The sequence below is a fragment of the Mus musculus genome, chromosome 16 (assembly GCF_000001635.26).
Source record: "Mus musculus strain C57BL/6J chromosome 16, GRCm38.p6 C57BL/6J".
Lineage (NCBI taxonomy): Eukaryota > Metazoa > Chordata > Mammalia > Rodentia > Muridae > Mus > Mus musculus.
In genome coordinates, this window is record NC_000082.6 from 18,922,734 (window position 1) to 18,939,359 (window position 16,626).

General features: G+C 43.0%; 1 protein-coding gene across 7 annotated transcripts in view; it reads left to right on the forward strand.

Moving 5' to 3' along the window:
* Hira (histone cell cycle regulator) overlaps positions 1-16,626 on the forward strand; it is a 93,560-nt gene that overhangs the window by 45,984 nt on the left and 30,950 nt on the right. For 6 of the 7 annotated variants that reach the window (XR_003951761.1, NM_010435.2, XM_006521799.4 and 3 more), the window contains 5 exons: positions 121-226; positions 2,915-3,130; positions 4,705-4,790; positions 10,135-10,329; positions 12,285-12,446. Coding sequence is in view for 6 of the 7 variants with exons in the window: in NM_010435.2 (NP_034565.2) it covers positions 121-226; positions 2,915-3,130; positions 4,705-4,790; positions 10,135-10,329; positions 12,285-12,446 (765 nt within the window). In the remaining variant the exon portion in view is untranslated. Of the gene's footprint in view, positions 1-120; positions 227-1,603; positions 1,711-2,914; positions 3,131-4,704; positions 4,791-10,134; positions 10,330-12,284; positions 12,447-16,626 lie in introns of those variants that run through there. The other variant, XM_030248979.1, reaches the window with a different exon arrangement.

Consider the following 16,626-nt stretch of genomic DNA (forward strand, 5'->3'; position numbering starts at 1 on the left):
CTTTAGGTCACAGAAGGGAGCTTTAGGTTTCTAGCATCCATCAGAGTATTCTTTGAGCCTCCCCATGTGGCAACTTCAGGTACATTGTCCACCTAGGCTCCTGACAGCTGTCTCTTTCAGGACTCTGAATGGGTTGGGTATCCTGGTGTGCTCCATGGACGGCTCTGTGGCGTTCCTTGATTTCTCTCAGGATGAACTCGGAGACCCCCTGAGTGAGGAGGAAAAGGTAGGCTTGTGGCCTATGTGCTATGATACTGGCTCTGAGAACCTATTCAATTGGGTCCTCTTCTTGTGGAAGACATTTCTTAACTATTCTAAATAGTTTGCTTTTTATAGATTATGTTAATCCTTTTTGAAAAAGAATAGATTAATAATAAATACTCATGTCAGAAATAAGTATTGGAGCAAAGAATAAATTGGGCATCTGTGCTTGCTGAGAGAGCACTGGCTATAAGGAAGTTTCACCCCTGGGAGAGAGTTGGAGTCACTTCCATGGGGTTCTTATTTATGTCATGTCCTTCATCCTCTTGTTTCATGCTAGCATAGCAGCAGTTATGTGACAGTTAATACTGGTCACTGTTAGCCACTGTGGCAGGTCCTTGCCCACGTACAGGTTTTGCACATATTTATCATTTAAACTTCATATAATTACTGGGTGCAGTGGCATATACCTTTAATCCCAAAGAGGCTGAAGAGAATTTAGGGTCAGCTTGGGCTACATAGTAAGACTGGTTTAAAATGAATAAACTAACAAACACTAATCTGCAAAGTAAGGCTTGTAGATGCTGGGAATCAAACCTGGGGCCTCCTCCCACATAATGAACAAATGCTGTGGTCACTTAGCAATTCACAGTTCATGCTGTTTTAAAGTCCACCTGTAAGGGATTCTTGAGGACAACCAATGGAGAACCATTTTTTGTTTGTTTGTTTTTTTTCAAGACACAGTTTTTCTGTGTAGCTCTTGTTATTCTGTAACTCAACAGACTAGGCTGACCTCAAACTCACAGAGGTCCTCTTGCCTTTGCCTTCTGAATGCTGGGATTAATGGCATGAGTCACCACTGCCTGGCCATTTTTTCTTTTTTAAAAAATGTTAAAAAAATTAAGATAAAGTTAAAAACTTGGCAGAAATCTTGCCAAGAGAGTCTTTGTACCAAGAGACCAAACCCAGTATTGAAAAGTAGGAGCTGGACTAGAAGATCTGCTTGTTGTTCCTTCTTAGCTTTGTGTTTGATCTATGCCCTCTTTCATGGTTTGTGTTTTTTTTCTCCTTTCCTCCTTCAGTTTTCTCTGCAAACCTTTTCTCCCTAGATACCATAAGAAAGGACTTGAGTTATTTTATAACAGTAACATTTATAAAGCAGGTCTCATCTATTTCATCAGTGAGGTACCCAAGCCTAAGAAAATAGCATGGCCCTTTGTGAGAACCACTTTGCCTTTAAGTATAAAAGTGGATGTGTGAGCTAGGCCTGCTGCCTCTGAGTCAGGCTCCCTCATCTCTGTCTCTTCTCAGAGCATGGGGCCTTCCTGGACTTCTGTATGGGCTTTGGGAAAGGCTCTGCTTTACCTGCTGTAGACACAGAAACTGTTCTTTCTACCGACAGACTTTTGCCAACCGTTAATGGGGTATTATATCCATTTGTCTGAATGGAGCTCTGTGGAAGCCCAGAGCAGGTCAGCAGCTATCCACTTAGTGATGCTGTTGCTGGGGGTAAGCTACCTCTTAATCTACTGTGCGACACCACCACCCTCAACTAAGATGTAAATCCCTTGGGGTGGAGTCTACCTTATGCACTGTGCTTGGAATGGGGGGCAGCCTGCCAGTGTTTTTTTAAAAGAAGGAGTAAATTTCTGAGTGACCTAGAATCTTCATTCTGCCTTACCCTGTCATCAAGGACCATTGGGCCCTTCTCTGCCTCTTGGAGAGTCAGTATGACAGCTTATGGAAGAGTCCCGTGTATTTTATCATCTCCCAGATCATTGACAGTGACTCTGTGTTTAAGGAACTCTAGAAAAGTCTTGGCCAAGATCAAAATTTGGCTTGAGATTACAGAGGTTGGGTTTGGGAGAGGGCACAGGACACAGGACAGTAGAAGGGGAAGATTCCTGGGGCTGCTTAGGTACTAACAGGAGTGAGACTTAAAAGTCCTTGTCGTAGAAGAAGGCTGCCTACTGACTTAACTAGACATCATCTATGAGCCAGATACCAGATACTGATTAACTCTAGGCCCTGTTTCCTGGGCAGGATACAGCACTGTCATTTGCACATCTTTTTGTGGATCTGCTTCTTGGCATGTTTTTATGAAAACTGCTTAAATGGTGTTGTGGGATGCTGCCCCTCTTCTCCTGAGGTCCTTGTCTTGCTTGTTATGGCAGAGGATTAACAAGCCCTGGGGCTGGGAGGAGATCCTGCACAGAAGGAACCATGATGGGGGAGCTGAGAAACCTCCAGTGCTCTTTAGAGGCAATGCTAGTTGCATGAGATCTCCTGCCATGGTGGCTGGCATCCATAAGAGAAGAGAGAGTATGTTGGTTCTGTGAGAGTGCTTAGGGTTCTTGGTATAACAAAAGAACCTTAACTTACTAATTTGGGAATCTGCATTTCAGTTGAGACAGTATTCACGGCTATATGTTTTGCACTAGTCAATGTAAAAGGTGATTTATTGTCAGTGTCTCACTGTCTTCCCAACAGTAGATGTACAGGAGGTTGTAACATCTTGTGAGAGATGAGGGATGTTAACAGACATGTCTAGTCAGCGACTGGCGGTCGAGTGGGAGCTGATGGTGAGCTGGCCTCCTGAGCTATTCTGCTCTTAGAGCCAGAAGAGTCAGCAGTATATTGCACCTGCTGGTTAGCAACTTCAGCCATGATGATACTCAAACCCATGTATCAAACCTCTCCCTGCTTCCTACAGAGCCGAATTCACCAGTCTACCTATGGCAAGAGCCTGGCAATAATGACTGAGGCCCAGCTTTCCACAGCTGTTATTGAGAACCCTGAGATGCTCAAGTACCAGCGGAGACAGCAACAGCAGCAGCTGGATCAGAAGAATGCCACTACTAGGGAGACAAGCTCAGCATCCTCAGTCACGGGTGTGGTCAATGGGGAAAGTCTAGAAGATATCAGAAAGGTGAGGGCATGGTCCAGTGGCACTAAAAGACTTGAGCACATGCCCAGAGACAGGGCAAAGGGGGTGAACAGATGGAACATGAACCAGGAGGTCTGCACAGGACACAGAGATCGGGCCGGGGCATGAGTGATGGTGATGAGGGTATTTGGTGAGTATGAGGCTGGACCCTAGCCAGCTGGAGCCCATGCTAATAGACCTTTATCATAGGACTCTATTCCCCAGGGAGCAATAGAAGAGGTAATCCTTTGCAGAAACTGCCAAGTCTTCACTACTTATCTCTCTAGGAAATTGTAGATTCTGCCGGGCGTGGTGGCGCACGCCTTGAATCCTAGTACTTGGGAGGCAGAGGCAGGTGGATTTCTGTGTTTGAGGCCAGCCTGGTGGTCTACAGAGTGAGTTCTAGGACAGCCAGGGCTACACAGAGAAAACTCTGTCTTGAAAAAACCAAAAAAAAAAAAAAAAGAATATGTAGATTCTGAGAAATTTGATTACTTGTCTTTAGGGGAAGTTTGGGTTCCCCTTCTTCTGGAAGCCTGTATTTTACTGGTAGACAGGGATAATGGGGCAAGGCAGCATCAGAGGCATGGATCTCACTGAGAACTGAGAAAGCAGTCTTGTTCAGGAGCTTGTAGAGGCCAGCAAGCCTCTCTAGGTCAATTTGTCAGAATGTTTGATTGGGAACAACAGTTATATGCCTTTTATGGCAGAAGGAAACCATGATAAAAGTCAGTTTGGAAGCCAGGCACGATGGGTCGTATTTATAAACCTAGCACCTGGCAGACTGAGGCAGGATGATCACTGCAAGTTTGAACCCAGCCTGGGCTATATATAGAATATGTTCTAGTTCAGCCTGTGTTACAGAGTGACATGTTTGTTTGTTTTTTATTTATTATAAATAAAGTTGACTTGCAAGTCACTACTTTGTGAGAAGAGTACGGCTCACAAGTTCATACCTTTATCCTAAGGTCCCTGAATTACCTAATGGCTGTTAGATGTCATGTGCGTACAGCCTAACTTTGGTCATGCCTGGTACTGATGACAGGGAAGAAGGCTCTTTTAGCCAGTTCAGCTGGGAGCTTTCTATTTTTGATGCTTCTCTGTATCAAATAAAAAACATGCCTTGTAAACGTGTCTAAGTTTGGCAGCAGGTTGGCTTTCTTTGTACCAACAAGGCTGTGGAAAGGAGAATTAGAATGCATTTCCTTACCAGCCTTTATTTTTCATCACCATAGTGAGATATACATGACATATGCACATTTAATGCTTACACCCTAACAGCGAAACAGAGACAGAAGCACAAGTGCTGCCTGATGAGAAGAGATGTAGTCAAATTCATAGGAGCGGAGAGGAGAGTGATGGGTGCCAGGGCCTCGGAAGGCAACATGAGCACCAAGTCCTAGAGTTGTGTTGTGCAGCATGGGGACTGCAGCTACCCATACTATAGTTCATGCTTGTTTCCTAGAAGAGCTAAATGTTCTCATCATAAGGGAAAAGAGAGGACAGCTTGAGTTTTTGATATTTGGATGTGGTTAGCTGAAACTTTTGTATTCACTTATTTGACTCTACTTTGCCAGAATCTTTTGAAGAAACAAGTGGAAACTCGGACAGCAGATGGTCGGAGGAGAATCACGCCTCTTTGCATAGCACAGCTGGACACTGGGTACTCACTCCTTCACCAAGCTTTCTGTGGCCTTGTCTGGGGAGGTCTTCTTTTCTTCTGTTGTCAGTTAGCCAGTTAGGATCTTGAAGACTGGGGCCAACCCCCATACTCTAAAAGCCTTATGGTCCCCATAGGGCTCTCCATATACTCTCCACACATGTGGAAGGGTAGAAACTGAGTGACCCAAGGCCAGAATGTCTCCACTTGTTGGCCCTCTACTCTGCCTAGCTGCTGGCAAGGCAAGGTACTGTAGGGCAAAAAAGGAAGTTATGCTTTCTTCCTTTTGTAACAGTTTTTCCCTCCCTCCCACTCCCATTATGAAAGACATATAGTTGAAAATTTAGAAAGATAGTGAAAGTCCCAAGAAGAGGATAAATATCATTCATAATCCAGCCTCTGTTATCATTTTGATATCTGTATTTCCAGTCTTTCCCCACTTGCTACTGTATCTTGACTTTCATCCACTAAATAAATAGTCCTCTGAAGCATTGCTTGCTGATTATCCAGATTCCTGTGTCTGAATGCAACATAAGTTAATGAACCAGCTCCTCAACTGTGGACTTCTATTTTGTATCCAGTTCTTATGCATGCTAATCTTTGAACACACACTTGACTGTCCTCATGGGCAGTTCCTGAAGTGGAATTGCTGGACAGAGGGTAGGGCTCTGAGATGCATTACGCACACTGTGGAGGCAGGGAGTGGGGGTATGACCTCTTTACATTTGCTGTTATCTGCATATCTGCAGTCAGATGTGTGTTTGTAGTGATTGTTCTCTAGAAATGACAGGTTGGTGAAAGCAGCCATTGTCAGGTGTCTCTCTGGGTTTTAGACCCACACAGTGATCAGCTCAGAGCATCAGGAAGCCCCGCACAGAGACTGCCCTTTACATTTCTCAGTTGCTCATCCGTGAGCTGTTCTAGGTCTTCCTTGTTTCCCTTGATAACTAGTGAGGCTTCATGCATAAGATGTGCTAACCTCACTTATCTGCTAGGTGTACTAGACACATGTTCAGAACTTGCTTGTCTCTCCTCAGACAGGCGACTCACTCTTCTACCCCCCCCCCCCCCATTATAGGGTAAGGCCACTTTCTAACTTTTATTAGAATCCGGTATGGACATGTAGACCTGTAGCAGGGAAGGAGGTGGTGTTGGTGCACAGTGATCCATTGAATCTTCCCATGCTTTACCTAGTGAGGAGGCAGAGGACATAGGGTCTTCCTTGCTGGTCTTGAGTCACCTACCTTTCTACTACTGGGCACTTTTCTGGTATCAGAACTTGATATTTATGTTAATAAATATGTTATGTTTTACTTCCTGGTTCCTATATTAAACAAATAGCTATATATCAAAATATCAGCTAATCAAAACCAAATATGCAAGTTAATTATGAGTGGGAGATATTCACAGATAAAAAAATGAATCAAAAGTATGAGACAAACACACACACACACATGCAATTACTAAAAGTGATATATTGCTGGACAAGAAATTGTGTGTTTGCTTTCCTTAAAGCTCCCAGATTAGGAAGCCTTCGCAGGGGAATTGTAATAACACGTCACACAGTCTAGTACGTAGATGAAAGGGAAACTTAAATCTAAATGATGGTGCTTGACGATATTACATCATACAGTCCCAGCTATTCAGGAGACTGAGGCAAGGTGAACACTGGAGCTAAGGCCTGGACAACATAGACTTTATCACCACAAAGAACATAATGAATTTCAGACCTATGTGGTTTCTAGATGTCAGTGCAAACTCCTAAATAATACAGTTATATGGAGAACCTTATAGCATGTTGAGATGCTAATGTCAGGGCTGGGCATGGTGCTACATTCCTTTGATTCCAGCATGTGAGAGACAGAAAAAGGCAGAAATCTGTGAGTGTCAGGCCTGTCTTATCTACATAGGCAGTTCCAAGCCAGCCAGGGCAGCATACTTATCTCAAAAAACAAAACAAACAAACAAACAAACAAACAAAACCCAAAATCTAATTTAACAGTCAAATAAGGTGTATTTTAGGTAAATAAGGATGTTCAAAATTATGGAATATAATTTAAGCTACATGTCAGCTGATCAAAACAAATGGTATAGCTACACACACACACACACACCTGGGTTCCATAGTTGCTTAAGGGGCATTTTCATAAAATTCAACATTGTTTTGACATCAAAAATCAATGAAATGAAAATAGAGGTTTCTTTAGCTGGTAATTTACTATTTTTTTCATATCACATTTAGAAATAAAATAACTTCATATCACTTATAGAAATAAAATGACATTTTACTCCCCTGATTATAATTTAATGTTCCTCTTTGAGGCTTTTTGTAATTAGTCAACACTGAGTTCACAGGAGACCATGAAATATGTCATTATTCAAGGCTCTCTGATCTAGAGGGACATCACTGGGGTTGCTGTAGACAGCAACAGAAAAGAATAAAGCTTATTGTGCTGCTCCTCCGGCATTTCGGATGGAGAAGCAGGAGGGTTACGTGTTTGTGGCGATCTTGGCTACATAGCAGGATCCTGTCCTGGAGAAATCCGTGAGTGAGTGCATGCACTGGATACAAGTGAGATCAAGCAATGCCTTCAGCAGCAGCTCCTTTAGATGATACAAAGGAGGAAATCACATTCACAGATGATTTTTTTTTTTTAAAAAATAGCATCTTATATGTTGTGCAGGCTGATGTTGAACTTGGAGGTACAAGTAACCTTTGCACCTTATCCTCTTGAGTAGCAGGACTTACAGGTGTATACTACCAGGTTGAACTAAGAAATGCAAAATTGTGAAGAAAAATTCAAGGATTGGGCTGGGGAGATGGCTCAGTGGGTAGAATTCTTGCTGCACAAACATGAGGACCTGAGTTCCTGTCCCTAGCATCAGGTTAGAACCCAGATACTGGTGTGTGTGTGTGTGTGTGTGTGTGTGTGTGTGTGTGTGTGTGTGTGTGTGTGTGTGTGTGTGTCTGGTGTGTGTCTGGTGTGTGTCTGGTGTGTCTGGTGTGTCTGTGTGTGAGTGTGTGTGTGTGTGTGTGTGTGTGTGTGTGTGTGTGTGTGTAGATAGCCAGATCTTTGGGGCTTATACAAAAGATGTGCTAGAAATTAGCTAAGATAATTCATATCAAGAATAATTCTTAAGTTATATGAAGAAGCAGTAATATTTGAGATATTTCAGAAGGAAAAAAAAGCAAAGGGGTTGATTAGGGACAACTAACTCTACCAGAAAATAAAATGCAAACAAGTTTTAAAGAGGGAGGGACTGGAGATGAGTAGACAGGCCAATAGCATATAAATGAATTTCCACAAAAGGCTCAAATTTTCAAGGAAGTGTGTGTGTGTGTGTATAGGCAGTTGTTATAGTGTGTCTTCCTCAATTGCTGCTACTGTATTTTTTGAGATAGGATCTTTTTGTGGACCTGGAGCTTATTAGTTCAGCTGGACTGACTGGCCAACAAGCACCAACTTTTCTGTCTTCACCTCCCTAGCACTGGGATTATAGGCACATGGCATTGTGTTTGGCTTTTTATGTGATTGTTGGAGATCAAAACTCAGGTCTTCATGATTTTGTGGGAAGTAGTTTGTCAACCAAGTCTTCTCACTACCCCGTTCAAGGGAGTTTTAAAAATGGTTTGCCATGTAGCTCCTGCTAGCCAGCCTGTAACTCGTCCTGTAGACCAGGTTGGCTTTGCACTCACAGAGCTCCACTTGCCTCTGGTTCCTGATTGCTGGTATTAAAGGTGTGCACCACCATGCCTGCCTTAAGGGAATTTTAAAGATAGTGTCTCAATTAGTAATGAGGCATTGGCCAGTTCCGCAAATGAGAAATGGGATGACTTCTAGAAACCACATTGGCTCTCACCCTCTTTACCAATTTCAAAGTAGAAACCTCTACAAGCTTAGCAGCTTTTTGCTTGTTTTATTAATGTGATCACTTAAAACTTTTGTTTGTAAAGACAGGGTCTCACTCACTATGTAGCCATGGCTGGCCAGGACCCTGCTGGCTTTGAACTCATAGAGTTCAAACTCCTGATTTCTGTTAAAGATGTGAACTACCATGCCTGGCCTTAATACATGTTTGCTTACAGTTTTATAAGATTCCATGGAAAAATACTTTTATAGTCTCAGAGATAAAAGATATTTTCCATACATGAATGCCAGGCTATAATCTATAGTAAATTCCCCCCCCCCCCTTTTTTTTTCTCATTTGTTCCCTTGGAGCAAAACTGTAGTAAAATACTATTTATTATCCATCAAATTGACTGATAGCAAGAAATTTTATAAAACTGTAAGGGTGGTCTTTGCAGGGTAGACATGTAATCCTACCCATTCAGGAGGTCTATCTAGGCTACAGAATGAGTTCATTGTCCACCTACTAAAAAACCTTTTATCAAAGTAAATGGAAGTATGGGTACATGGCTCAGTAATATTACAGTTATCGTACACGTGTAAGGCTTGGATTCTATCCCGGTACCATAAATGCAACCACCAGCAGCAGCAGCAGCAGCAGCAGCAGGAGCAGGAGCAGGAGCAGGAGCACAAAAAGCAAAACACTTTTTAGTTGTGGTGAAATAGGCACTCCCCTAAGTGACTTGTGTCTTAACCACTAAGGAGGGAGCTTTAGAAATGCTTACCCGAACCATATGTAAAACAACATTACATTTGCTACACTAACTACATTTCTCTGAATATGTCCCACATTATACAGGAATTGGTTAGTACAAGACAATTTAATTCCATATATGTTTCAGTGGCTACTATGTGCCCTATATATGTATTACACAATATTCTTTAATTGGGATTTAATTCTAACCCATTGGAGAGAGTCTAAGCACTTGACAGATGAGAACTGTCAGGTGAGGCACGATGAAAAGTGACTGAGAGGCACAAGTGTGGGAGCTTGCCGTTGGCAAGGGAGTTGCCCTGGCTGCTCTACCCCAGGTCCCTCAGCCTTAACACTTACATCATACCTCCTGTTGGGATAGTATGTCACAGGAGCAGGGAGGTAGACCTACTTCTTAGAGGCTGTGTTAAGTAAATTACATGCCCTTCTAGTAAGAAAGCCTACAGTCCCTCAAAAGGGAGGCCACTATAGATGCTACAGGGTGCATGGTAGGCTCAGCAGCATGTAATAATAACCAGATAGCAGCCTGGTTGACTTCAGCAGTTTACTGTATTACTAGTTTACTTTAGAGTCAATTAAACAGTATATTAAGTGTTTCAGTTTTTTAAACTCTTAACTTTGCAAATTACCCTTGCCTTAAGACTCAGGGAAATGTTCTTTAGAAGTTATAAAATAACTACATGTGACATTTTTGTGCTGATTTACTTTTCCTTGTTAATGACAGGGACTTCTCCACGGCATTCTTCAACAGCATCCCACTCTCCAGCTCCCTAGCAGGCACCATGCTCTCCTCTCCTAGTGGTCAGCAGCTACTACCACTGGACTCCAGTACCCCCTCCTTCGGCGCCTCAAAGCCTTGCACAGAACCAGTGGCAGCCACCAGTGCCAGGCCTACAGGCGAATCTGTCAGTAAGGACAGGTTAGTAAACACCAAGGACCAGCCATGCCCTTGGGGAAAGTTTAGGTTCCAGGGATAAGAGTTTCATTCTAGGGGCTGGAGAGGTGGTTCAGCAGTTGAAAGTTCTGGCTGCTCTTCTAGAGGACCTGGGCTCAATTCCCAGCACCCACATCACAGCTCACAACTGGCTGAAATCCAGCTCCAAGTGATTTGACACCCTCACACAGACATCAGGCAAGCAAAACACCAATGCACGTAAAATAAAAACAAGTCATTGAAAAAAGAAAAGAGTTTCATTCTCTTATTAGTTCATGAACACTTTACTAAAACAGAGAAGAAATGCTTACAATGAGGGTCTTCCTTAAATGGGAGGATTTGTTTGATGTTTTTAAGTTAGTCTCTGAGGCTGTGTCGACTTGACAGAAGCTGGCTGAGATTAAAGCTACAAAGATTTAGGGACCTGCCAGTGAGATACTTCCTGCAACAGGATCAGCCTACTTTCTAGCAGACCTAGACCTGCGATGGCCTGATATTTCTGAGTTTCACGCTCCATCCCTGCCGGATGATCCTGTGAGCATGTAGGTTCCCCATCACACTTAGAATCAAATTTCCTGAGTCCATGTTTTCACTGTCCATCATCTAGTCAGGGCTCGGGGAGAGTCAGAGTGAACATGGGCCACATTCCTACTGTTGACTAGACACTGTAAGGACCAAGTATATACAAGGCCCTGATTGCCAGGTGCTTGTCCTCCAATAAGAGTCATCTACAGGGTTGCAGGGTAACTCTTGGGGTCCTTTTGCAGACAAGGCAATTTGTCCATTGGGAGGCTTAGCAAGCAGATTTCATCGATATTATAGAAAGTGCTCCTCTTAGAGCCCATGCAAGACAATCAAGGGAAACTGAGAGCCGGGACAATGGCAAAAGCAGAGCTTTAAGTCCCTTAGGTGGGTTGGGAAAAGAGGAGGGAAGGCAGGGTTCCTATTCTAAGCTAGGTACCCTGGGCTTTTCTTAGAGGGGAGACAGAGGCTTTGGGACTTGCATTTTAGGAAGTTGGTTCTAATAGGCAATGGAACCCAAATGTAAATATCATAACTGATAAGTACAAGTGTTTCTCTGTCAGTGAAACAAATCTTGGGTTACTGCAGCCTCCTTCTGGTCTCTGGCATGATGTCACTGCTCATCAGACAATGAGTGCACCTCAGAGAGGAGGTGTTGCAGCATGGTATTCAGGAAGCAAGCAAGGGGTTTTGGGGAAAGGCAGGTGCCACCAGAGGTGAGCAATGTTTTGTGACTTGCAACTAAAGATCACGGAGGAGGAAAACAGTGCCATTGGAGATGATTGCCAGGCATCTGGTATGGGAATGTGATGTAGGCAGAAGGAAGTAGAGCAGTCTACATGAGGTAAACCAAGACCTAGTAGCTTTGCTCAGGAATTGGGGTAGGTTTGAGCAGGAGGAAAGCTAGATAAGCTGTTCCAGAAAGTGCGAAGACTTTGCCATTATTCCAGTGAGCAATGGGTGAACCCACTTAGGACCAAGGGGACTAGACTGAAGATGAAGGGCAGGAAGGATGAGGTCATGACTTCAAGACCTAGTGAGGGCTTCCACTATAGTTCACCGTGGAAGTGGCAGAGCCCGTGTTAGTATCACTTGAGTGGACATGCTGTGTTGAGGTTATGGAGACCCAGTATATTGTCTAACCCTCAAAATTGTTCAAAAAACACAAAAGGGAAAATGTGAATACATTTGCCCTTGAACTTCTCAGACTTTCAGAATCTTAATGCATGAACATTAAAAAACAAACAAACAAACAAACAAACAAAAAACACCCCAAAACAGTAGACTATATTTTGGAGTTTTCTTGTATCCGTAGAAAGAAGGTTGATACTTCTTTAGATGAGCTCCAAGTTATGTAAGTCCTAGACCATCAGGTGCTTTGTTGCTTGTGTTTGACGAATCTCCCATCTTTCCCCCAGTATGAATGCTACCTCTACTCCTGCTGCATCGTCACCCTCTGTGTTAACAACCCCATCCAAGATTGAACCCATGAAAGCATTTGATTCCCGGTTCACAGAACGGTCCAAAGCCACACCAGGTGCTCCTTCCTTGACCAGTGTGATTCCAACAGCTGTTGAAAGGTAGGTGGTAGCTACTGTATCTCCTCGGGACTTCACCATGCATCCTGCCTCCTTTAGGAGAGCAAGGCTCCAGGGGCTTCTGTGACTGAAAGAAACAGTGCCTGCTGAAAGTGGAGAGGTGGCTGGAAGGTGCTGTGGGGAGGGTGCTGTGGTCTGAGGATACAAAGGGAAGAGGCACAAGAGCTGACATTCTAGCCACCTGCCAAGAATACTCTCCAACTCTGGATCTCAGAGTTTGCTGAGAAATGGAGCAAATGTGTGGTTGGGAAAATAGAAGGCTCTGCTGTTGTTACACTGAGTCTGCTGAGAGGTGACCGAAGACACAGGGCATTTAAGTTAGGTCTTGGTAGGACACATGGCCCTCTAAACTCTGCAGACTTGATGCAACATAACTATTTCTTCTATCTTCTTAACATATAGAGTAGACACTAGGCCAGCCAGGGCCGCAGAGGACTACCCCTGTCTCCAAACAAGCAAAAAGCAAGCAAGTAAACAAACAAACCCAGATCTCTAAAATAAGTGATATTTTACAGCACCCACGACCTAAAAAACTGTGGGTGAGTGAAAATAAAATCCAGAGCAGTGGGCTTAATTATACTGTAAATATTAGGTGACAGGCTAGCAAAGGACCTTGAGTATTGATGGCCACATCAGTTCAAGACAAAAAGTCTTTGTTCTGAGACATGGAGGTGTTGTAACTGAGTCACTTTTAAGGTCAAACCACTTGGAAAAGATGGGCTTCATTGAGAATTGAGTGCTAGCACAAAACCCAACTGGTATCTCAGAAACATGGCAGAGAAGTTGGGAGCGTCTGAGCTTGTCCCAGGGTTAGGTATCCTTGGAGTCAATGTAACTTTACATGTGCCAGCTACAAGTCACTATACTAGGAAATGAGCTCAAAAGAGGATTTTGTTTGTGTTAATATCTGGAAGCCTTTGTTAAAGATGTAAATCTGGAGACATTCTTCTGTTTCCAAAGGATAAAGTATTGCTGCCAACAAACCAGTACCTGGATATGTAAAACACTCAAAGTAGTCCAACTTGCCATGGTAGAGCACACCTATAATCACAACATGCTGGGAACTGAGACAGAAGAACCATGAGGGTGGGAGAAAAAAGGGGGATGTGAGGGAGAGGGAGGGAAAGAGAAAGAGAGTCTGTTGTGTAGAAATGTCAGGGATGTCAAGCACGTAAACATTAGGCCTTGATAAATTGGATCATAGAATTGTTAAAAGGAGATTATAAAGTAGATATTCTTAAAGTCTTAAAAGATACAGTTACTCACAACTAAGTCAATATGGATCAAAGAACTACGTATAAGAACTAAAAGTGTGAAACTCTTGAGAAGAAACCATATATATGTATATGTATGTATATATACATATACATATATATACCATTGGGTTAGACATCTGTTTCTTAGATTTGCTATTAAAAGTACAGGCATCTAAAAATAGATTACTGAAAAGTCCTTGAAATTTAAAACTTAGGAGAGGACACACACATTTGCAGGAAATCCCCCAGAGGATATTCTGTAGGACAGTTGTTAAGGAGTTCCCATGCTTATTTGAAGGTACTGAAGTCTGTTTGGAAGAATGGAGAGAATTCTGGATTGAATGAGCTAAATGCTGATTGGAGAGAGTGGTGAAGCACTATAGCTGGAAAGACCTTGTGCTCCTTGAGGCCTGTCATGAGTGGCTTATTGGTTCTAATGGCCAATCACCATTTTCTTCAGTAGTATACTTGCTGACTCAGAAGCTGAGGCCAACTTGAATTGGCAGTTTTATTGAACATGAGGGTTGGTCTCTCCTCAGTAGCTTTGTCCCCAAGGTCTCGCACGATCTTCCAGCTGTACACATACAAGAAGGGTATGATTAATTTATGGATGAGCATTCAACATTCACTTTTACTCAGTATTTTGACCAATTATACTTCCTGCTGCCCAATACAAGAAGAGTCTTTGATAAGGCTGGCAGCAGCACTGATCTATGAACATAAGTGTAAGTATTTAGAAGGCAGTTTGGTAGGCACATCATATCCATTTAGCTTCTAGAGTGGGGTTGATGATCTCACAGGCTTTTGCTGAGGTTTACAGTACCCATCAGGAGAGTTTCTTCCTGGTGAGTGGGCCTCAGTTCTGATAAGAACCGTGACAGGGGTTCTCCCACCGCCTCCCCTATGGATAGCAGCAGTTTGTGTGGTGGCAGCTAGGCAGTGCGGCTCTGACAGATCTGGCATCCTATGCATCTCCCACCCTGCCCTCCCATGATGCCCAAGATGCTCTGCGAGGCTGTTGACCAAGTCTGCCCCTGCCAAGGTGGATACAAGGCCAAAAAAGGCTGTGGGAAAGGATAAAGCATCAGACAAAAAAGTGCAGATAAAAGGGAAGAGGGGAGAGGAGGGCAAACAGACTGAAGTGGCTGACCAGCAAACCACAGATCTGCCTGTAGACAAAGGAGAGACAGAAAACCAGAGTCCAGACTCTGAAGAAGAGAAAGAAGCCAAGGCTGACTAAGCATCTGTCATGTCTGTCAGTGGTCCCTGCCTCCCTTATTGTACAATCCAGAGGAATATTTTTGTCAACCATTTTGTAATGCGAGTTTTTTAGTAGCTCTAGAAACATTTTTTACAAGGTGAGGGAATCACACCTCATCCCATTTAAAAAAAAAGATTTATTTTTATTAATTTATTTATTATATGTGTGTACACTGTAGCTGTCTTCAGACACTCCAGAAGAGGGCATCAGATTTTTGTGATGGTTGTGAGCCACCATGTGGTTGCTGGGATTTGAACTCAGGAACTTTGGAAGAGCAGTCAGTGCTCTTAACCGCTGAGCCATCTCATCAGCCCCCATTTTTTAAGTGTAAATGTTTTTTTTTTTTTTAAGAGGTTAAATCATTTGCTGGTTGTTTATTTTTTGATACAAGCAGAAAATAGCTGGATACTGAATCAGGAGAGGCTGTGACTATCTTTGGGGTCACCGTGACATTCCTTAGAGGGGGCTAGTTTTATATCCTGCAATACAAAGCATACTAAAATACCAATTTGGAGTCTCAGTTGTGCATTTGTGTCTGGAATATTTTCAGTTCTATCTGGTCCCGTGTTTGTAGTAGAACCATTTCGTAAGAAAGCCAGTCCTCGTCCTGTCAGACCTGTGATGCCTGAGGTCATGGCAGTCCGTCCATTTTCCTAACAATTCTGATAATGTGCTGTGAAAGATGGAGATTTTTGAATATGTTTTGTGTGTGGCATGAAATTGTGAATTGGTGGAATTGAGGATTAATGAGCATTTGGTTGTTATGAGAGGTCTTAGGGAAACTTGCCAAGTTCGAGGCTGGATACCATTGGAATAAGTTCAAAGAAAAACAATACATAGTAGCTCTTCATTCACATGTATAAACACAATTTGACTCTTCAGAGTTTGGGTATGTGAACACAATATATGGCTCTTTTTGGGTATCTGTGGTAAGAATTGGAATGTGTATATCCTCTGCTCCTCAACCAATCAAATCTGTTGTGAAACAGTGAAAAAGAAAAAAAAAAACCGTGACAGGCTTGCCACTGTTGTACCAATGGGCACATCCTGCTCGATCAGTCAGTTTACATGCAGCATGAAGGTTCGCAGCCTAGTAAGATTGTTGATGACAGTCCTGGCCCATCCTCCTGGCACTGTGAGGACTAGCCAGCAAGGAAAACAGGGCCATTCCAGTTCTAGCTTGATTTTTCCATGTCTTCAGAGCATGTGGTATCTTTGGCAATAGGGCTTTACCATCCAGCTCTAGTGGGCAATCAACCTTAGTGCAATTGCTTATATTGTTTTGGGACTTCCAAGGCTCCCTAAACAATGTCTTGTAAGGAAGTAGTCCTGACATGAAGACTTTTTATTTAATAACTTGTGGCTTCTGGGAACAGTTCATCCACTCTTGCCTGGCACTTCCATTTACTCTTCTTTTTAACTTTATTAGTTTACCAAGTATCAGGTCTCCTTAAGGCTTTTTCATACACCCTTAATTTTGATTGGTCCTGCACCTCTTTTCTCTCCTGTCTCTGCTTGTGTTTTACTTAACCTTTTGACTCCTAGTATCCCTCTTCTACATTCCTGTCACATGGATTGTACTTCCCTCCTCCTACCTTTATACCTTTATTTCTCCTTCCATGGTCTTCTGTCTTAGACTCCACAC